This window comes from Manacus vitellinus, unplaced genomic scaffold (genome assembly GCF_001715985.3).
Source record: "Manacus vitellinus isolate BGI_N305 unplaced genomic scaffold, ASM171598v3 scaffold_38_pilon, whole genome shotgun sequence".
Classification (NCBI taxonomy): domain Eukaryota; kingdom Metazoa; phylum Chordata; class Aves; order Passeriformes; family Pipridae; genus Manacus; species Manacus vitellinus.
Genome location: NW_021940526.1, coordinates 435910 through 459269, shown reverse-complemented (window position 1 = coordinate 459269; position 23360 = coordinate 435910). Strand labels below are relative to the sequence as shown.

Here is a 23360-nt window from a genome sequence, read left to right as displayed (position 1 = left end):
GCTTCACATGGTGGCTGGAGTACGGCATTTTGAATTGTTTCTCTTGACCAGAAATTATTCCTGAAAACAAGCATCTCCACATTCAACTGAAAAGGACCAGGAGAGACAAGTAATTGCTTTTCCAAAGATTCAGATATGTTATTTCCTTGAGTCATGTCAGCACCTTTCTTGCCTTACTATTGTAGAATCATACAAGGGTTTGGGTTGGAAGGGACCCTTACAGATCATCCAGTCCAACCCTCCTGCAACGAGTAGGGACATCTTCAACTCGACTGGATTGCTCAGAGCCCCATCCATCACCTTGTCAAACACTCTGACCATCCATTGAAAGTACAAGTCTGATACTGCAGCCTAAACCCGGGAATGCAAATGAAGGAGGATGGTAAGAAGCTTCTAAGGGCAGGTAATAAACCAGTTTTACTCCTGATAGCATCAAACTTTCTTCAGACAATCAAAGTTCTGAGACCTGTGGATTGCTACAAAGAAGTTGAAAAGCTTTTCTTATGTTTTGAAATCTAACCCATCTCAGATTGTTTTCCTTATGCTCTGTGAACACATCAACTAAATGAGAACACAAGGGGCAATGAAAAACTGTTGAAAACAAAAATAAACTTGCAAACTTTGACAATCAAAGGTTTGGAGAAGCGCTCATGCAGGAAGATACTTTTTAACAGAAATGTTCCATACAGGAAATCCACAAATGGAATGAAACATTCAGAGTAAATCCTTCAGCAACAGTTTGTCCTGATGCTGAAAATCAGACTTTTAAAGAAATTAAATATGAATATTTAACAAAAAGCTCTACAGAAGTTGACATTTTGAAGATGAATAAGTCCTTGACTGGTCTGTTGTGGATTAATTAGTCTAAATTATGTCTTCTGTATTTACATAAGGGTAAAAACTCCAGACATAGAAATGCTGATATTCATGGATGAACTATAACTAGGTCAGAAGCTGCCTGAAATCACAAGGCTTTTGCTGAAAAAGTTCCTGCAAAACAATGAGACTTCTTTCACACAGAAGGAAGTTGTGCTGGGGAAAAGAAAAAAAAATAAGAATTCTGTATAAACCCTGTGTTTTTAAGGTATTCATAAAGCCAAATCCACCTCAAAACAAATGGGAATTAGGCACCTAAAATACCTTCAAGCACTGACTGATATTTCAGTAGCTAAAATAGGGATAACCTAAAACACTAGCACATTACCCCCCAACAAATAAAACTGAAAACTGAACCTGCACTCTCTTTAACAAGACTTGTACTGGATGAGTCAAGCACTGCTGATAAGATTTTTTATTTCCTTCTGGGAAGACTGTAGTGGAAAGAGAAGGATATTAAGTTACATTAGATTGTCAGGGCTCAGTATTCTCTATACTATGTCTCAGTAACATCCTCATACTGATGTGTACCAGACATTAAAATAATAATGCATAATAAAGCAAACTTGCTATGGACCAACTGGAAAAACCTACAACACTGTCAGAAAAATGAGCTGGAAACAACACAAATGAGTTCAGAGCTTTTCACACTTGCATTGATGCGTTAAACTACCAAGGGCTGAAGAGATGGAACAGACCCCCTCCTTACTTTTGCATTGCCTCCTGGAAGAGAGACAGACACTTCACCAAGTTTTCCAGACAACTTGCATATACATTGTCAACCTTCCAGTATTAGGAAATACTGGAAACGGATGTCAGGAAACATTAGAAATGCCAGCATTAGTAAAGTTTTTGATACAAAGGCTTAGAACGGAAAAAGATTTCTCAGTGCATGGTATTACTCAAAGAGCTAAAACAGGAACAAGGAACTCCCACTGCAAAACACGAGAAAACACTGACTATATGGACAAGAGGAACAAGAATTAGGAGAGGAATAAAAAATTATTTCAAAAGATTGTGAAATCTGGTTTGAGCTTACTAGTAATAGTTCCTTAAAAGGTGAAGGAAGAAGCACAGCTGAGGGGTTTAGCTTGCTATGTTTTGGATGGGCACTGGTTACATGGACACCCTTCTTGCTCTGCAGGCTGGCTCCCTCACCAATACTTATCACAGAGATCAGTCAAGACAAAACACTGAGCAGCAGCTGAAAGAAATTCAATTGCATCTAATTGTGATTGACAAGACAATTTCAGGTTAAAAAAAAAAAAAGAAAGAATCTGCTCCAAGAAAACAACTTTGAAATATTTGAGACTCCCATTAAAGTGACAGCCTACACATTAAAGCAGGAAAAGCTGTTTTGCTCTGTATTGTATCAGTGAAGCTGCTCCTCTTCTTAGTGGGTGTCTGTTCAAAAAGCTTTGTTACTTATAAAGCTGCATATACAATATCAAATTTCTACCCTGTTTTACTTCAGCTTGACAGAGGTATGGTTTCTGGAATAACAAAATAAGTTCAGAGTCACTACAAAAGTAGTAGGTTCTATTTAAGAGGCAACACAAAGAGAGGAGGAAATATGAAACACATCATCAGTGAGAAGGTGTATCCTTTATAATCTGGGCACGTGCCAAAGCAATGTTTGGGACTAACCTGGGACTTCAATAAAATGCTTTAGAAAATTAAAAATATGCTCTTCCATTATAGGCAATGAATTAATTATTTATATAATCATCAATTATGAAAAGGTATATTGATTCCCTCATGCATAGAGATGTTAGATAAGGCAAAAATTCCTACTATTTCTTCTCCTTCTAGTTAATGGAACAAAGAATCAACACCATCCTGCTGGCTGTACTGGTTTCAGTGCAATTAAAACAAAAAGTTAAGTAGAATTAAGACACTTCAGTTTTCTGAGAAGAAGAAACTTCTACTATCCAAAACCACAAAGAAAACCACAACTGAAGAAACTTCCTAATCAGATTTTCCCCTGTCTCCCAGAGCATTAGATCACAGCACTTTCATCAATCAGGGAAAGCCATTAAAGTCTGCAACAACCAAGATCAAAAAACTGTAGTTTTATTGTGAGCAGCTTACTGTAAAAGTGCAAGTGCTCCTGCAACAGCCCACACAGGCATCAATAGCTCTCTGCAATGAATGTCAATTAAAAAGGCAGATGCAGAATGTAGAACTGCTTAAATGAGTAACTGCTAAGATAGTGAAGCTAAAATGATGGAAAATTAATGATGCTATTCCTTTAAAGAATAAGGGAATTACAGGAGCAGTTCTTAGTCTCAAAAGGTCAGCTTAGTTTTTCCTTTTTCATTGTTTCTCTCTCCCCCTCAGAACTGATCGCCACATGCTCACTGCTGACATGCAGCTGGCTATTAATACACATAAACCCTATTATTGTGGTGGCACCCCAAAGCACCACTATCCTTAACATGCTGCAAGGGTTTCCATCAGAAGCCTTGGCAGATTCAAAGTGATTTTTCAGGAATTTGTCCTTCACTCCTGGAATTACAAAGACAAACTTAACAAGTTGAAATGCCTGTTCCCTGACACTTCAGACTTTGTACGGACAGAACTACTTCTGACATCTGAGAAAAATTCCTTGAATAGAACCGCAGGATTTGGCTAATTGTAAGTAGAGGCGCCTGTTTGGCTTCCTGGACACTAGCCTGTAAAATCCTATTTTCCAGCGGCTTATAAAACTTAAACCATCAAAGCTGCCATTTTCCATGCTGGAGTATCTGCTGCAGGCTGGTTTCTGTCCCCACTAGCTTGGGTTTAAGGGAACACAATTCCTCTGTGTCAAAAAGTGAAGTGCACAGATCATTTTACTGTGTCTCAAGTGGAGGAGGCTTCACCTCTTCACAGCTTCCTATGTGAGAACACACTGAGCATACATCAGTCTCAAAGGGCAAATAAGTCTACATACAGCAACACTGACATTTGGGGCAGAGAACAAGACATTCTTCCCTTTAGTGATGCCTCCTAGCAGGAGATACTATACCTTCCAGCTAAGAGACAGAAACTGATATCTGAAAAGGGAAAAGGCCTGGCTGGAAAACAAAGAAATAGGCTATTTTTGTTCATCTTCTTCTTCCATATGCATTACAAAACAGTCTTTAATTACATGATCACATATTTTCTACAGGACCTGTGAATAATTCATTCCATAGACTGTACTCTGGGAATGAATCAAGAGAAAGCAGTGGACTATTATTTACAGGACTCCTACCTCATTTGTTGCTAAAGCTGGATGATGAATGAGTCAAGTAATTGCAGAGGGAAAAAAAACCCCAGTCTCATTGATAGTATATTTATTCATTTTAAAAGCTATTTTGGGGTTTGTGTGTTTCTTGGGGGACAGGAGAGTTAAGAAGCATTTCACTTACCTAGAGTTATGTTCATTATTTGTCTAGAAATTCATCTCTACTTCTACTCTAGAGATGAATCTAAAATAATAGATTACTTTAAATCCATGTGTCTCTTCCTCAGGGCCAACATGTAACCCATGCTATTAAAATAAATTGAAGAAAGGAGTAGGACTGTGCATATTAGCAAGCAACAACCACCAAGGAGAAAAAAGAGTTCAGGACTAGCAAGACTTTTGCAGAGGAAGATGCACGGGCTTGGGTGCTGGCATATTCTTGTCCCTCACAAGCCAGCTACCAAGCTATGAGTAAATGAATCTGACAGATTCATTGACAGTCAGAAACCACACCTGTCCTTTCCTTTGTTCAGGAATACAATCTGCTTGCAACAGCCACAGATTTGTGCTGCCATCTGTTTAAGACACCTCTTAGTGGATTTCATTAAAAATATCATCTCTGTAGTTGGGAAACACAAAGAACAAGCTCATCACTCCAGCTACACTGCTACAGCAGTATGACTGCATGAATCAAGGCTATGTTCAGTTGTCAATTAAGACATGAAGTCAGGTGCACAACAGTTCTGTGTACTCAAAGCTATCAGGATCATGCAGTAATAAACTCCTAAACATACTGCTAAAAACACCAGTAGAATAAACTGGTTCTGGTATTTCATATCCAATACGTATTGTCATTAGAACAGCTCCTTTGTGAGGCACTCAAGATAATACCCAAATTAGTCCAAACTGTTGATGCTGGAATGTTTCTTTCCCCTCCCATAGCCAAGTCCAAAGAGAAATTTATGTTTTGCCTTTCTCTTTCTCACTACTTCTCTGCTGATCCTTTAGAAGAAATAGTTTTCAGGGTATATTTCTTCTTCTTCTGTTTTTCTACAGGTTAAATCAGGAGCTTGCACTGCTTTCAATTTAGATTCCCTTCCTGCCACCAGAAAATTAATAGAAAAGCAGAACAAATGCCCAGGAGGAATTGTTGAACAAGTGGCATCTGAGTTGTAGAAAGGATTTCAAAAGAAACTCACTCTGACTCCCTTTTATTTGAAAACCACCTATAAGCCCTAGGGATGGATTAAAGCTAAGCATGGCCTGGATAGTCTACAAATGCAGGGCCCCAGTTGTAAGGAAGATGCCAGTGAAATATTTGGGAGTATGGTGATTCCTAAACACTGGAGGGCCTCTTTTGGAATGCACAGCCTGGATCAACCAAACTATTCAACCCCTGGCTTAATCCATGGTTGGTGACCTCAGAAACTGCAGCCCCAACTGTGCTTCTCTAATAGTCCAAGTGGGAAAAATGGTTTCAAACTGAAATAAAAAACAATCGGTAGCATTAGGCATCTCTAGATCACAACCTTCTAGCAGAAACTGAAAGTTAAAAGTGGTCAGTCCATCCCAGAGGCATCACCAGCAGCGGTAGTGTCTGCAGGAGAGAAAGGATGTTTCTTAATCAGGTGAACACAGGTGGCAGAAAGACTTGAAAGCAGACAACTACTTCTTTTGAAATCTACTTTTGACTGCTGCACTCAGGATTCCCCAGGTGGCTGGGACCCTTTCAATACTGTTTCTATTAGGAAAAGAGCTAAAGTAGATCAGTAGCACCAGTTCCCAATTTAGTAGTTTTATTGGTCCTCTGACAACAGCAAGCCAAGGCTGAGAGCAGACAAAGCACTGAAAAAAAATCACTGGTGAGTGAAGAGCAGTGAGAGCTGCTCCTCTGAAGAAAAAGCAATTTGTATCTCATGACAGCCATATGACCCCTTAAAAAGTTTCTGTCTATTTGCTCTTATAGAAAATTCTCTCAGTTGTGTTTTCTTTCTTCTCAGTTTGCACTGACCTAGGCACACTTACCAGATTGAAGCAAGGGGGATGATTAGGGAAAGTAATAATCATCACTTAATAATGTTATCTGTTCTGTAATACAGTATGAAAAAACAATGTCTATTTTAAGGTAAAGCAAATCATGTTTGGATGATCTCTGTCCAAACTCAAATGTCAAAGGAGAAATCTTCTGACCAGAACAGATGATGTTATAAACTACAACCACTGCCAGTAACCACTACACTTGGGAAATAAATACATAATGCACAAGGCCAGGTATAAGAAAACAAACCCTAATAAAACTGAGAGCTAAACTTGATATTACTTGTCATGGCTCTGGAGGCAAAAGCTGTGAGTAAATACTGTACAAGGACCGAGAACGATAAACATTCCCTTGTTATCAGACAGCTTTCTCAAAAAGAGATGGAAAAAACCCAGCACACTTATTAAATTTTAATGTACTGAAACTCAATTATAAATCTACAGAAGTGATTAATCAAGAGAAAAATGCTAAAAGAAACAGTTATAAATAGAAACCGCATATCATTGCCATTGGCTTTTCAACTGCAATATCCATTGAAAATGAAAGCAAATAGAAGAAGTGGTCTGGTTTAAGATCTCTGTGTCCAGAAGCCTTTTTGCTTTCTCAACTATATTACCTGGTCAAGTAAAAGATACTGCCTCTTTCAGAAACTGTTCTTTTATATCCCTAAATTATCAAAGCTACAACAAAGTTAAGAAAATAAATATGTTTTAAAGGCTTTAGCTAAATTCGTCAAATATTCTATATATACTGTCATTTGAAAAGGAGAGTTTAAAAATATACTGACAAATAATTGCAATAATTCTGAATGCACATAATCATTTTACTGTGCATCTTACCTGTGAACTGTTGTTCAGAAGCATTTCTGTCAAAACAGTTACTCAGGCTCTTCAAGACTTGCTCCTAAACCAATCTTTGGCATTCTCATAAACTTATTTTAATGGATCCGAAAAGCAATGAAATTCAAGATATTGCAAATAATTTTTCCTTAAAATATCTGAATTAAATCTGAATTAAACATGCAGAAGGACCTGATTTTTGTATCTGCAGTGACATCTAGTGCAAGAACTCAAAACCACATTTGATCGGGCTTCTAGAGAAGGGGAAGCTATCTGCATTTATTGTGTGATTTCTGGCTGAGATAAACTAGAATAATTAACATCAGCCCTTTTAAAACTTTCTTTATATCTTGTCTTCTGCGTAACACTCACAAGTCAGCTGAAGGGAGTCCATTAAGAATAATATGTTAATAAGAGACTCCCGTGACAATGTGAATGTCCTTCCTCATATGTGAATGGGCATTCTTCCATTTTGATATATGTACATATATTACATAATAGATGGAGGGCAAACAATTGTTGAGAAAGCAAACATCCCTAGGAACAGAGTTGTTACTCTATTTATTCTATCACCTTTGCTAAAAGAAAACAAACTCAGTAGCAACATCTGACTTAAATACTTCCTGTCAGATCCGTAGCTGTGCAATCCTGTGTTAATTTTGCAGTGATTCTTAAACCTCTTAAAAATTCAAGCAGAAGACACAGCTTGTAGAAAGGAAACAAAAACGGAAAGTATGCAATGAGAGCTGTCTAATACCGATGACAAACAGAAGTTATAAAATACCAAATAAGATTTGTTCAAGTCAAAGTACAGCTGTAATTCTCCCTTTGGAAGTACAGTTATGCGTCAAACACAGCCAACAACAGACATTCTAACCAAAATGCAACACCAACATGCCTAACTAGCAACAAGTCTACAAAAATGATTTACTTACTGAAATGTGAAAAAACCTTAGAAACAAGTGCTATTCCTGCCAAATATACAAATAAACACATATGCCAAAGCTGCAAATGAACAGTTTAAATACAGTATAATGCATACATTGTTTTATATACAAATGTACACCATTCCTGTAACTCCATTTTTAACATTTGACCTGTAAATAGAATCATTTTAGAAGCTGTGCTCGAAAGGCATGTGCCCAGAAGTCTTTAAAACTCACACATCCTTTTTAAGGGCAGGATTAAAGCCTATACTGGTGTCTTTCCTAAAAACTTCATTATATGCAATTTTCTAATACCCAATTTACCCAGTGGTAAAATCATAGAATGGTTTGGGTTGGAAAGACCTTAAAGCTCATCTCGTTCCAACCCCCCTGCCATGGGCAGGGACACCTTCCACTAGACCAGGTTACTCACAAAAAACTACAAATGTCAAGATATATTTTTTTGTTCCTCACATAATTTCATATAACTTATATATTTCTAAATTTAAAATAAAAAAGACAAAACAAAAACTAGCTGTTCATTAGTGATCTGGGACAACTATATGATGCGTTAGGATTCTAATGTTCTAAAAATCTCATTATGCAATAGGCACAAAACCCACAATATATTCTTGGTTACTAAAGAGATCGAATGGGGACATATCACAAGTACTGGTTTTTGGACAAGAATCTCATGCCATGGTTTATGCACTGTTATCCTCACTGCTAGTGATGCAATAAGCACTTTTAAAAGTTCTACAGTTTGTTCTTCAGGAGCCCAAGAGCTTGCACAAACTCTCTTCCCTACAGCCAAAAGTGGTAGTAGACAAGAGAGTTTTAGGTGAAAGCAGAAGGTGTTAATTGAGAGCACTTATCACCTTGAGGACTGAGCTTGTTAAAACAAAGACATGAAAGAATGAAGAAAACAAATGCTCATCGAAGGGCAACGTACTGGGGTAGAACACAACCCAAGTGAGAAGAGGAAAAGAGGACAAGCCAGTCAGGGTTAATACGTAGTAACAAAAAGGCATAAAACAGGAAAATGGTGATGTATGCCCAGCTTTTCAAGCAGAAGGACCCAGATAATGGTGCTTAAATACCATTCAGCAACTGTGGTTTAAAGATTACCTGAAAATGCAAATAAATGTAGACAAATGGAGCATTTATACAGAACAGGACAAACAGCTCTTGACAGAGTTCACTACGGTATGCAAGCCATCAGGGAAACGAAATTATTAAAATCAAAATCTATTCACTTCTGCCACTCTAATCAACACCTCATAAAGAGAGTTTCGGTCTCCTGGTGTCTTTGCTGGGTATAGCCAAGATTCCTAAAGAAAGAAAACTCCCCTGCTTATGTCCACCAAAATAACTCTTTGGTATTAGTCTGTATTTATTCATCATGGCAAGTTAAGGGTATTTCATTCCCCCGCAGAACGAGGCAAGATATAAACAATAGATTTTAACGCTTGAAAATAAACATACAGTTTTTTCTTCCCCAGGTAGGAACAACCATTCTTAAGGTATAAAAATTTACTATTAAGCAGTAGTCAACCAAAGGGCATAAAAAAGAAAAAGATCAAATAAACAGTGCTCAATAAGATATTTACACACCATGGGGTAAAGAGCTGCAGTAGAATTAGTATTATTGATGAAAGTGAGGCTGTGTCACTAAATCCAACAGGACAAAACCAGTTGAAGCAGTGACTAGTTAAACTATTGATCACAAGAATTAGACACACATACACAGAAAAGACCCTGTCCTTTAATAGACTCTGAAGACAGATCTCTCTGCATCCTTTGACATCTGTTGAGCACTGACACACAAAGCTAATGACATGATCAGAATCAAAAAACAGGATAAGGAAATAAAACGGAACTCCAAATCTACTTCAAACTAAAAATAAATAAAAAAGAGCATTTAAATACCTTTATTCTAGCTACAAATGACATGCATCAAAAAGGTAAAAGCTAAAAGTCAAACAGATTTCTACACAAACAGAAAAGGGGAGAAGAAATTTAAAAGAAAGTTGGGAAGAAAAACCAGCAGTAAATTATGTAAAGGAGTGCACATTTAAAAAAGACTAATATAAAGGGTGCTAAAGGTTAGAGAAAGAAATTGAAACATGCACAAAAGATGACAAAAATAAGGTGACAGTAAAAGAAAAAAGATCTCTAGGAGAATGACAACACATGCAGTCAAATATAGCAGCTACATCAAAAGAGGTTTTATACCAATTAAAGCCTCAAAGCAAGAGAAAAATCAAAAGTTGGATAGGTTACCCTAACATCTTAGAAGGCATCCAAAGAAATTACAGACCCCAGAATTGATCTTTAACAGAACCATACAAAAAGGACTAAATTAAGGAAAAGAGCAAACAGGTTTTTTCCCCTCCTCCTCTTCTTTTTGGGAACGTGTACAGAAGAAAGTGAACCAAAGGCAAAAAAAATTCATAAAAAGATTCAATGAGTTTGAGATGAAAGCAAAATCCTACAGGTAAGTACTGAGGTTGCAAGACACCTGAGGATAGAGAAGCAATGCAAAGCGCTGCTGTTTTGTAAGGTGAAATCCTTGGCTGACATTTGAGGAAATAACCCCAAGCCTGTGGGTTTAAAACCAAACACTATCACTTTGGGATTTTATGCAGTAGTCTACACAATGCTGAAGCATTAGTCCACATATTTATTGACTTGATTAAGCATTAAAATATCCTTGCTTTGATTAAAAGCAAGGATGGGGACAGATTGTAATACTAGGTTAGTAAGGTTAGCGTGTCACGTCATATTGCAGTGAGAAGGTCAAGGACAAAAACAAACATCACCACTGGAAGCAACACTTGTCACTTCAGGCACATCAGCAATGCCAAGAACCTGCCATGCAATGAATCCTTCACACAGAGTCAACAAAAATTTAAAACCCTGACGTATACAGTGTTCTAATCTAATAAAGAAAACAGGAGAATCTGGGATTTAGGTGTGAGTTGACAGTAATTCAACTGTTCCAGAGGAACTCAGACAGTCTCCCAGCAAAAGGGTTTCTTCCAAATGCATGAAAGAAAGTGAGCACACTATCGATACCACCATCACCAGCCCAAGACATGCCCGATCTGCCAACAGCATATATGGAGGATTATACAAGATGTTCACAGTTTCTAGTGGCCTTCAGCCACTGTGCCTTCCCCAAAGTCCAGAACTGACAACATCTACAGACAGGAGAGATCACTATATTTAGTCTAAAGATGCACAGAAAACTGAAACTTAGGGTGAACTACATACAAATAAATGTCAAAGGGGATAAAAGCTACAAGCAGAAAAAAGGAATAATACTGGGATGTACATGTCAGTTGTACACATGGCACTGTGATGACTAAAATAACTAAATTTTAAGCTGTCAAATACTTTTTATCAAAAACTTGCATTCACACAGTATTTTCTGTTCATTGGACAGTATTTTCCATTCTCTATGAATTATTTGCAAGGCAGCATTTGGATGCTGATGGTCTAATTTAAAAAAAGGTTCAATATAACTGGCAAGGCTGAACAAGTCTGAGAAACATCTTCCCTGAGAAACAGTATGCATTATTTCTTTACCAAGCATCTTTGCCTGATGAAAGCACTGTATTCAGTAAAAACCAGGTAACTTTTTCCAACAGTATCTGTTGATCTACTAAAAAACACTAGCAGGTCCTATGAATCTTCCTGTATTTTACAAGTCTTATGCAAAATCCTTTCAATTATTTTGGATTTAAACACTAACACATTTTCCCATTAGCCTGTGAGAACAATTCAAAACCATGTGAACTTTGATATTTAGAACTTAGTACAAAAAAAAGCATAATTACAGAGAGTAGGAAATCCCATTCAGCTATTAGCAAGCGCACCTGCATCTGGCAGGCATATGCCTTAAAGATTTGGAGTAAAAGGTGTTAGGAACTGAGAAACAAATGGTTTTCAATTCTCCAAGACTGCTGCAGGACAGGAACTGGAAGGCAGCAACTACCTCAGGATGGCAAATCCAGGGAGAGGCAAGGGTAAGAAGGTTTTAATTATAATACAAACATGAAGTTCTGAGTACCTTAAGGAAGAATGTCCTGAAATTTACTGAATGGGCAAAGTTGCAGGTGTGACTGCAGTGAGGTGGACATGCAAAGACAGTCTCACTTCTCAAAGAGGGCCAAGACAGCCCATTTTTACAAATTAACAATGTGTACGGTCTGTGTGTGCAAGGCAGGGGCCACATCAATAACAAAACAAAACCCCCAGTGAACTTATAGGGAATCCATTACAGGAACACCACTGCTCTCCACAGTTTAAAATCTGCTTTCCAGTGACTCAGTTGGCAAACTTCCAAAAAGCCTTTTCCCACTCAATTTTAAGAATCATTAAACAAGAAGTGAATAAAAATATGGATCCTTTCAGTAAAACGGTGTAAAATAAAACAGTACAACCAAGAAATCTTCTGCATATTTTCAGGTTTTTGGGACAAAGAAAGTTATACCAACTGCCTTTAACCCCAAAATGAAACATAAGCTACGTTCATACACTCAAAGATCAGCATATGATGTAATTCATACAGAAGCTGTATGAATTAAACTAAGAAAATCTCAGTACTAGAAAAGCAGAAATTACAGTTTCTCTGCTTAAGTCCTTTACATTCAGCTATTTAACAAATGCAGCTTTCCCTTGTTTATAAGCCTTGTTCAGTTAACACCTCCTCTGATTCTGTAATTTCTGTGCAAGGATCAGTGGATTTCCAACATACAGCTTTAAAACTTCCCAAATGTGACATAATGTTCACTTCCACAATTGACCAAAATTCACAAATTCTCCATGTGACAATGGGCTCCCCAATCCAGACATGAATGAAGAGGGGACTAACAAAATTTTATATATGTATAGATGGTTCAAAATAACAAAATAACACAGAAATAACATGAAGTTGGACCCAAAACATCTCTGATGAATATGCAAATGGTGATTCCCAGTTCAGTATCTAGACAGACATTAAACAGTCCATTCTGTCACACCATCTGCTAAGTAGTTACCAACCCTGCTCTGTTCTCTATGCTATTAGTGCTTTATTTTTATTTTTAAGCATGGAGCTATTCAACTTATGTGGAAGTCAGATAAAAGACACGGTGGTGAACTTAAAGGAAAAAGTAAAGAAATCAGAAAGTGACCCAAAAAATACCAAGTTTTGTGTCAGTGATAAGGAGAACCAAAAAAATTCCTTCTAAATGCTTGCTTCAACTACTAACTTGCTTAAACTACTAACAAGTTTATGTTCAGCAAGTCATGAAAGCTTAAGCTCTCTTTTTGAAATTTTTATTTAACAGAATAGTTAAAACATTTTGGCAAAAAGATTAGTTTACATTAAAGAAGTTGTGGGAATTATTCATCTGTGTGTGTGTGTGTGTGTATGCACAAATGTGCTTGTACGTGTGTACGGAATCATAAAATGGCCCAATAAAATATAACCTCAGACTATCACTTTAATCATGCACCAAATACCAATATAAAATCTTACCAGTACAATGGAAAATTTGTATCCACTATGCACCACATCCACTGAGATACCCAATGTAAGATAAAAGGTGATTATTCACAGGTCTTGTTGATACCACACAAATACCAAGGGCATGAGGGATCCACTTGTCCCTGCCCAGGTTTTCTTCACTTGCAACTCAATAAAAACATTCATTAGTTTAAAGATTTGTTAGAATCTGTTTTGCACTGTGGGGTCACTATGGTGAACAACAGAAAGAGCTAAGGCAAAGAAGATGACTTAGAACAGGAACTTTTTTTTTTTAAGGGAAAACACTAAGACTAGTTCAAATGCCAAGATGAAAATTTATTTATTTGCCTTACTTTCAGAATATCTTGAGTTTCATTCCACTTGTTTGTCCACTCTTTGGTTAGTTCTTGCACCTATGAAAGAAAACAAATACTGAAAAAAATCTCATCCTTAATGCATTCTCACAGAAGAACTAAGTATCGGTGCAATTCTTCGAGAAGTTTAATAGTTTAACATTTAGAAGAACATTGTTGCTCCTGCAATAAGTTGCCATACTTACAACACCTCTCCCTCAAAACACAAAATTTTTATTTACAGCATAAAATGTTTCATTCAGGGATGGCCACACCAAATAATGGGTTTTCAAAGAAATATGGAATCATTCCATAAAGTGCTTCAGCAGTACTACGAAGTTCACTGCCACAGATTGATTCCTTAGGTATAACAGGACAGCTCCCTTCCTATGGCACAGGCTAAACTTCCCTCCAGAGGATGGCATGCAGAGGAAGAGGCAGACCAGTAGCCTTCAGGAGAGAACCAGAGCAAAGTTTGCCGTAACTTAGAAACCACACACTTCATTGACATCAGCACAGAAGTGAGAAGATGCTTGCACAAGCATTATAGACATTGGGAGCTCTGGGTATAGAATCATAAAATCATTTAGGTTAGAAAGGACCTTAAGATCATCAAATCCAACTGTTTAACCCCGCACTGCCAAGCCCACCACTAAACCACATCCCTCCTAAGCGCTACATCTACACATCTTTTACATACCTCAGTGACTTCCCTAGGCAGCCTATTCCAACATTTGACAACTGTTTCCATGAAGAAATTTTTCCTAATACCCAATCTAAGCCTCCACTGCACTGCAACTTGAGGCTGCTTCCTCTTGTCCTATCACTTGTTAGCTGGGAGAAGACTGACCCCCACCTCCCTACAAGCCTCCTTTCAGGGAGCTGTAGAGAGCAGTAAGTTTCCCCCTGAGTCTCCTTTTCTCCAGGTTGAGCCTCCACAGCACCCTCAGCTGCTCCTCATCAGACTGGTGCTCAAGACCCTTCACTAGCTTTGTCGTTCTTCTCTGGACTCACTCCAGCACCTCAGTGTCCTTCCTGAATTGAGGAGCCCAGAAGTGGACACAGGACTCAAGGTGTGAGTACACAGCACTCACCAGTGCTGAGTACAGGAGAAGAATCACTTCCCTAGTCCCATTGGTCACACTATTCTTGATACAGGCCAGGATGCCATTGGCCTTCTTGGCCCCCTGGGCACACTCTGGCTCATGTTCAGCCACTGTTGACCAGCACCCCCCCAGGTCCTCTACCGCTGGGCCACTTTCCACTCACTCTGCCCCCAGCCTGGAGCACTGCAGGGGTTGTGGTGACTCAAGGGCAGGACGTACCTGGCACTTTGCCTTGTTGAACCTCAGACCACTGGCCTTGGCCCTTTACTCCAGCCTGTCCAGATCCCTCTGCAGAACATTCCTACTCTCCAACAGATCAACACTTCCACCCAACTCAGTGTAGTCTGCAAACTCACTGAAGGTGCACTCGATCCTCTTGTCCAGGTCATTGATAAAGATACTAAACAGGACTGGGCCCAAAACTGAGCCCCGGGGAACACCACTGGTGACCGGTTGCCAAATATATTTAATTCCATTCACCGTAACTCCAGTAAACAGTGCACCCATCCAAGCCCTAAGCAGACAGTTCCTCCACAGAATCAAAGGCTTTACTTATAGTCCAAGTAAACAACATCCACAGCCTTTCCCTCATCCACTAGGCAGGTTACCCTGGCATAGAAGGAAATGAGGCTGGTCAAGCAGGACCTCCTTTCTTAAACCCTCCTGACTGGGCCTGATTCTCCTGGTTGTTCTGTACACACTGAGTGATGGCACTCAAGATGACCTGCTCCGTGATCTTCCCCTGAACTGAGGTCAGGTCAACAGAATGGTTAGGATTTGTCCTTCCTTTCCTACTCATCCCATTGTCCACCTCGTAAGTTAACTTTCATATAAAACCACTGTAGAAAAAAAGAAATCTTCAATCCAGTTGCTCCAAACATCTCCACATTTGCCACACACCTACTTTGCTCAGTGTCTTTGCAGGTCAACTGCAAACTAATCCATGAGAACTACAGAAACTTCACACATCTCTACCTGTATCTGAAGATTTCAACAAAGACAAGTAAGCACACCTTTCAACACACCATTATCACTCATCCAATTGGAATGGTAAAACAGAATAAATTTTATAAGATTAAAGAAAAACATGAAGATCTACCATAGGTCTATTCACCATATCAGAACAATTTGCATTGCTCAGAAACATTTCATTTTTAATTTCATTTTAAAAAAGAAACATTTTTCAATTAAACAATTTGAAATCATTCTTGTATAAGGAAAATCAACTCATTAAAGAAAGTCACCATATACTTGTCAGATAATTTAAATATGGTGATAAAGTCTTTAGATCTGTATAAACAAATTAATTATTGCAGTCATTCAATTATAAAAAGCCATAACTACTACAATATCCGCTAAGAATTTTCAGTAATTATGTCTATTGTAATTATCATGAATAGTAATCACATAACCTTTTAATGAGGCTGACAAAAGATAATAAAATATGCTCGATATGCTCCCCACACAGAGAGGCCAACATTTCTGAGCAAGGCAAGCTGTGGTTACTGTCAGAGCATGCATAACATACTCTAATTAGCATACAGTCAGCAGTTTATATTCCTCAGCTAATCTTAGATAAAAGCTTTTCATTTGTACTCAAAAATAAAACTAAAGATATAAATAAAACAGGATTCCCAAAGCAAGACATTAATTCTCTAACTCTAAAGGTGCAAGTAGCACCACTGTAAATCTCACCATTTAAACCAGCTAAGAAGCCCCCATTTTTTAAAGGCATCATATCTACACTTGACTGGCATCTTCATATTCAGAATTAAATCTTTGCTGCCATGTAGCTGAATAATTCCAAATACCTCCCTCTTGCCTCTTCCACAGTCTGACCAATACTATTTTTTTTTTTAAACCAGTTTGCAGTAGCTTTAAATGAGAGCACCATTATATCTATATTCTTTTGGACACTATGAGTTATCTAAAGTTCTGGGAACTTTTTCCAGTCTCTACACTTGGCTGGATTATTGAAACAATTTGGTGTGAAGCACACTTTTAAGTGCACCTAGATCTCAGACCCTCTTCAAAAAAAGACATCTAATTAGACACTAAATATATTTGCACATACCAGACTTAAATACTGAATTTTTTTAAAAACCCACAACACAAGTTATTAATTACTTGAAAGCATAGAAGAGTTGACTATTTTCCCCACAAATCTTTACTAGTTTTTCTACACACTGAATATTTTGTAACTTGCTACTTATTACTGTGATTTAGTGGCTTTTCCATCTCTAGTCTACCTACAAACATACTTGTTTAGTAAGACAAGCTGTCCTGGGAAAAAACTCTTTTCATGAAATAGAACTGTTATATAAATATCAAAGATATACTTTGTTCTTAGATATAATGTTATCTTAGTAGGATAACAAATTACAAGTTGTGGTAGGGGGAAACAGTTTTTCCCCCTGCAGTTATAAAATGGTAAAACCCCAGGGGGTGGTGACCCTTGAAGTTTTGAAGTTTTACCCAATGAGCGCTTCTGCAAAATATAAACATATCACACTCAGAATGGAAGAGAAGGTAGTTGTAGTTTGGTTGCTGAAGAAGTAGTCACATTGTAGGAGCCACGAGGAGAAACAGCAGCAGCCCCACTGGGGGCTGGGCCCCCCCTAGCCCCCAGCAGGGGGTTGCAGGGACTTGGAACAGCATAAGGCTGGGCTAGGTACCTGTAGCTGAAAGCTAAAGAAGTTTTTCTCCACTGTGAGTGAGCAGCAGAAGCAGCAGCAGAACTGCACTGACTGAAGAAACGGTGGCAGAGAGCCAGGAGAGATAAGACCGAGCAGCAGAAACAACAGACATGCAGCACACAGAGAGAACTCCTGGAAGGAGAGAGAGAGAGCCGAGAGAGAGAGAGAGAGAGAGAGATTGAGAGAGAGAGATTGAGAGAGAGAGAGAGAGAGAGAGAGAGAGAGAGAGAGAGAGAGAGAGAGAGAGAGAGAGAGTTTTGGGGTAAGAACTGAAACCAAAAACCCCCCAAACTCCTTGGAGACCCCTCACCTCCTGGAAGGGAAGGGTGAAGTGCAACATGCACCGCAGAGAAGAGCTGAGAAGCTCAAAGCATCCTGGAAAGTTGGACCGGGACAGAGAAGGAATGCAGAGGGGGTGACCTTGGCCCCCCCTCGCATCTGCTGCCAAGCCTAGCAGCCTGAGACAGAGCACAGGTGCTCTGGTAGAACTCTTGAGGCAAAGACTTTCAACCGAATGCTGCCCAAGATGGTCTGACTCAGGGGTGAACCCCCTGAGGAAGGGACTTTCACGAAGATGCCCCTGCATCTCGTGATATGCCTGTGGTGAAGCGAGTTTTGTCGCTGCTGGCAGTCCACGGGTGAGACCTTCGCTTGGAGTCGAAGGAGAGCCAAGAGGGGTGAAAGGAGACCCCCTTGTATCTTGAAGACCCTCGTTTGGAGACGACGGGCCAAGGGGCTTGGAGACCCCCTTGTGTGTATTGAAAAGAGATCCAGCTACAATAATCCAGTTACAGCTGCTGCACAGAGACAGAGAGACCTGCTGCCTTAGAGACATTGCTGCTCTGAAGAAGGGATCTTTCCTTCTTCCCTCCTGGACTTTTATTTGGAGGGGAGAAGAGATTTGATCCATTGTAAATACTTATGTCATGGTAGAGATAGCTAAGATTGTATATAATGTATTGTAGTATTTATTTGTACAGTCATTGTAATATATATTCCCTTTCCCCCATTTTGAGTCTTGTGTGGTTGTCTGGAAAACCCACCTCACATTGGGTTGAGATGTGAGAGGGGGCTTAGACTAGGGAATTGGATTTTGGGGCTCTCAAACCATGACACAAGTTTACACACGTTTTTTTTTTTTTAAAGCATCAAGACAATGCTGTTTGATGGGACAAAACTTAGTTGTGCATAAAAAGAATCCTGAAAATTAACAACACTCCTACATCCAGACTGCCAGCTTTTTTTTGTTGTTGTTTAAAAAACTGTTTTATGAAATTATAACTTACCCTTGCTTCATTCTGCTGAAGCTTTTCTTCCATACTTAAAGCTGTCGGAGAATCCAAGAGTGCAATCTAAAATTGGAAAAAGTAAACATCGAGTCAAAAAGAAAGAAGAAGAACAATTTCTGGGGGAATCAAGTGAAATGCAATTGTTCAACTTGTTTTGATTCTTTAGAATAAAATCTTTTAAACTTTAATATACTTCATTGTACTTTGAAATACTGTAAAAAGAATAATCAAAATCTTGTCAAAGCAGATATTTTAAATACAAATTGGTTTGAGAGTACTATTTTCACTCACTGTGTACACATATGGTCACACACATGCAGACACTGAAACCAGACACACGTTCATAACATGTAAGGTTTGATACATCTTTTTTTATATTTCTGTTAAACATGAAAATTTATTATGCATGAAAAGTTAACCATTTTGCTGTAATATGTATGTATATTGCTTATCTTTAGTAACTATATGTTAATGTAACTGGCCTTAAAAGAGGGAAAACTACTGTACAACACACACACACAAGCAGCACTCATTGTTATATGACCTTCTACACTGAATCCAGCACTATATTTTGGTAATCAGTATCTTCAGGTCTACAGAAGCATTTGCAATATAGCATTCTGGGAATACAAAGGAAAACCACAAAAGAAATTATGCAGAGATTTATATTCTACTGAGCATACATAACATACCATCTGCTGTTTTATCAACCATCACAAATTCAATTAAGTTAAGCAAGTTCTCTGTTGTCTCCCACATAGCCATCTATCACATCCTACCACTGAACCAGATTTATTTTGTGATATCCACTGTTTTACAGCTTGAAACTAGGTCAAAGCATTATATCTTCAAAGGGGTCCATGTTACATCTACTTTGCTAACTCTAAATCAAACCATAATTTGAAAATAAATTAACTTTCCTCTCCTAAAAATATGGGAGAAACATAAGTGTAATCAAGTAATTGAGCTCCATCAAGAATTTTCTAATTGTTTATAACAAAGCAGAGCTCTTTGTTTCAATTATCTACAATACCTATTTCTGCTTCCAACTGTGGTCCTATCCCCTTCTTCAGCAAATGTTTTATAGCACAAAATCCAGCTGAGGTATTAGCCTTTATTACAAAAAGTCCATGCTGAACTAACATTTCACATTACACAGCCCTCTAAAATAGAATTAGATAATTCTAGAAATAAATCTGAATTTCAGGTACTTCCAAATTGTATTTGCTCAAGTATTAAATCTAGTAGTCCTGAGTGACATTATGTAGAAGAGACAATTGGCCTGAGCCAACTGCATATTCCTTATTGTTAAGCTTGGTTTCACCATCCTGGGAACACAGGAGAAACTAAACCTAACTGAGCCTGTGCAGCAAATGTTTACAGCAGCTTATACTGACAGAGCAAAAAAACAATCATGCAAAAGGGAAGCACAGAATGATTTGTGTTTTCTTACACCATTTTTACCTATTTAGCATGTTATGTGCCTTCTTATGGACTCTGCAGCCAAACACAAATAAAATGTATTGTTCAAACCCATCCATACTCCTACATTTTCATATTTATGCACCTTAATACTTGAAACCTTCTATTTATTTTAAGGTACTACCTAAAGTACCTCTTCAGTTCATCAAGTTAGACCCAGGAAACATGTCTCAGTTCAGTCTCCTTATGCTGTGGTGACTATCTGTTCCACAGCACACTGCAATCAAGCTCTGATTATATCAAGAGAAACCTAAAAGCTTTTGGATGACAATTCTTCCCCCCTTATGTTAAAAGAGGTAATCTGCTGGCCATATGGAAACTGATTCAATCAGGAAAATAATATTCATTCATAGCCTCATGGAGCTTGTTTACTCAAATCAATATAATGAAAGATAATTATCCCATTACATTCTAGAAATAGATGTTATAACTCAAGGAAAATTACACATAAATTCCAAGTAAAGCTAACCTGATTCCCCTGAGCAAGCAGGGCTTTTAATCGGGCTATTTCAGCTCTCAGCTCACGGATCAGTTTGACGTTGGGATCCTCGTTAATAGTAGGCTTGTTGATGATGTTTTTGGCTCTATTTGCATAGCGAAGTGTACTTAAAGTTTCACCGTAATTGACATCAGCAGGTGAAATAGCTAAGGAGATGAAATCAGAAACAGTTCATCCAGCACCATATGTTTCATGTACTAAAGTTAGTTTATATTTTAAAAGTCAGATAAACTTAATGTGGATAAAGAGACAGGAATAGACGATTAACCAGTATGGCTACAATCTGTTCCAACTCTGCACCCAACTCGACTGCTTTCATGTCACTATAACTCTGCTTATAAGTAAATACTGTATGAGAATAGTGTGTTAGAATAATCAGGCTAACAATCAAGCGTTGCAAAGAAATCTTGCTGTCAATCTATTGAACATTTCTCTGGTAAGTATAAATGTCCTATATGAATACTTCACAGGCTTTTCTTTTTTTTACAATACCAATGTGAAAAATGTTGAGTATTTTAAAAGTACCAATATAATCATTGAATGGAAAAAACATTGCATGTAAAACACAGTGAGTTCAGTCCTTTTAAAGGGAAATTAAAAAGAAAATTAAACATAAATAAACAGAAAACAGACATGAAAACCAAAACAAGAGCTTCTATAATCTACAAACCTTGCTGTTCTGCTGAGCCGCACACATCTGGCAGCACACAGAACTGTTAACTATCTGATGCATCAAGAGAAACCAATACTATTTTACAAGCAACCTAACCAGCAAAAACAAAGAACTTTAAATGAAAGTGCAAATGCTATCCTTCCCTTAATTTTCCTAACAATATATAGGGTATTCCCAATTAAAAAGATAATGACTGCATCCAAATATATGAGCAAAAACACAGAAGCAAACACCATCCAGAAATGATGAGGGACCACAAATCTTAATGATCAAACTGAACAAGAGACTCAGAGAATCAGGCAATGAAAACATCCGAAAAAATAATCAAGTAACTAAAATATTCTGTCTTTTCTCATTCTCTCAACAGTAACAAATATTCTTTTTGTCACAGAGACTCCCTGAATTATGGGAGATGCACCTGGCAACAGACTACACTTCCCCTAGCTCACACTATCACTTCCTTGCTTTATCTACTGTCTCTTCTCCACTACTCAATTATTCTCTTTCTGGAAGAATGTTACAATACGTTATAGAAATATGACAAATCAGAATCGGATGTATTTTTATAACAGCCTTTTCTACAGTTTGAAATGATCTTCCTGCATGTTTTTGTGCTTAGTTACAGAAAAGGCAGGCCAAACTTATCCAGACAGCTTGTCAGGCTCTGTTAGGCAATTCAGCTACGTTACCAGTAGAGTTACTGCTGGAGAAAAGATCAACCATCAGGGCTCTGCCTCACAGAGGCATCACTAATAGATGGGGAAGTAGCTGAAAAAGAAGCTAGGCACTGTAATCATTAGTACAGGCACTGTAAGCTCACTGTGTTTCTAAAACTTCTCTTCCCAATCCCTGTGTCAAAAAAAAAAAAGTTACTCAACCATGTAATTGCAAAAAAAGCATCAAGAAGAAAGTTGCCAGCACAGCATTACTTAAACAACCAGAAAGGCAAAGCTGAGTCTGGTCCAGATCTTCTGTTGGCACTACTACGATTAGCCTGAGGAAAAGAAGTGGCATGGATTCCAAAAACATCTCCAAAGTCATGCAACACGGAACTGCTATCCAGAGAATTTGACTGTAGCAAAGTGACTGAAGAAACAGAATTTGATGTGATGCATTTTATTCCCTCATTTCTGCTCTCCTACCATTCCCCAAAAGAGGACTGCATCAGTTGAGACCATGTTTCACTTGAGCAGCAAAGTGAGAGAGAAGTTTCAGAGCTGCTCTTCTCTTCACATCCAAGGGAACCAGGACAAGCTTGGCAAGTGGTCCCAAGGGAGGATGAGGTAAAAGTCCAAGTGCAAGGTGCGGCACCTGGGTCAGGACAATCCCAGACATGAGTACAGACTGGGAGAAGAACTCACTGGGAGGAGCCCTGTGGAGAAGGACTTGGGGATTTCTTTTTGGTGGATGAAAAGCTGGACATGAGCTGGCATTCTGTGCTTGCAGCCCAGGAAGCCAACTGCATCCTGGGCTGCATCAAAACCAGTGGGGACAGCAGGTCCAGGGAGGTGATTCTCTCCCTCTAGGTTGCCCTTGTGAGACCACATCTGCAGTGCTGCACCCAGATCTGGAGTCCTCAGCACAAGATGTTGACCTGTTGGACTGGGTGCAGATGAGGGCCATGAAGTTGATCAGAAGTATGGGGCACCTCTGTTATGGAGACAGGCTGAGAGAGATGGGGTTGTTCAGCCTGGAGAAGAGAAGGCTCCAGACAGACTTCACTGTAACCTTTCAGTACTTAAAGGGGGCTTATAAAAAAGGGGAAGAGTGACTTCTTACACAAGTAGATAGTGATAGGACAAGGAGGAACACCAAAAGAGGTTGCCCGGAGAAGCTGTGGATTCCCCACCCTGGAAG

The 23360-nt window shown here is 38.5% G+C and overlaps 1 protein-coding gene across 9 annotated transcripts in view; it reads right to left on the bottom strand.

Annotated features, from left to right (window-relative positions):
• The window catches only part of KIF16B (kinesin family member 16B), a 131890-nt gene that overhangs the window by 85847 nt on the left and 22683 nt on the right, over nucleotides 1–23360 (bottom strand). For all 9 annotated transcript variants that reach the window (XR_003915973.1, XM_029961652.1, XM_029961653.1 and 6 more), the window contains exons 10-12: nucleotides 20801–20976; nucleotides 18847–18912; nucleotides 13759–13818 (exon numbers count right to left, since the gene is read on the bottom strand). Coding sequence is in view for 8 of the 9 variants with exons in the window: in XM_029961652.1 (XP_029817512.1) it covers nucleotides 13759–13818; nucleotides 18847–18912; nucleotides 20801–20976 (302 nt within the window). In the remaining variant the exon portion in view is untranslated. The remainder of the gene's footprint in view (nucleotides 1–13758; nucleotides 13819–18846; nucleotides 18913–20800; nucleotides 20977–23360) is intronic.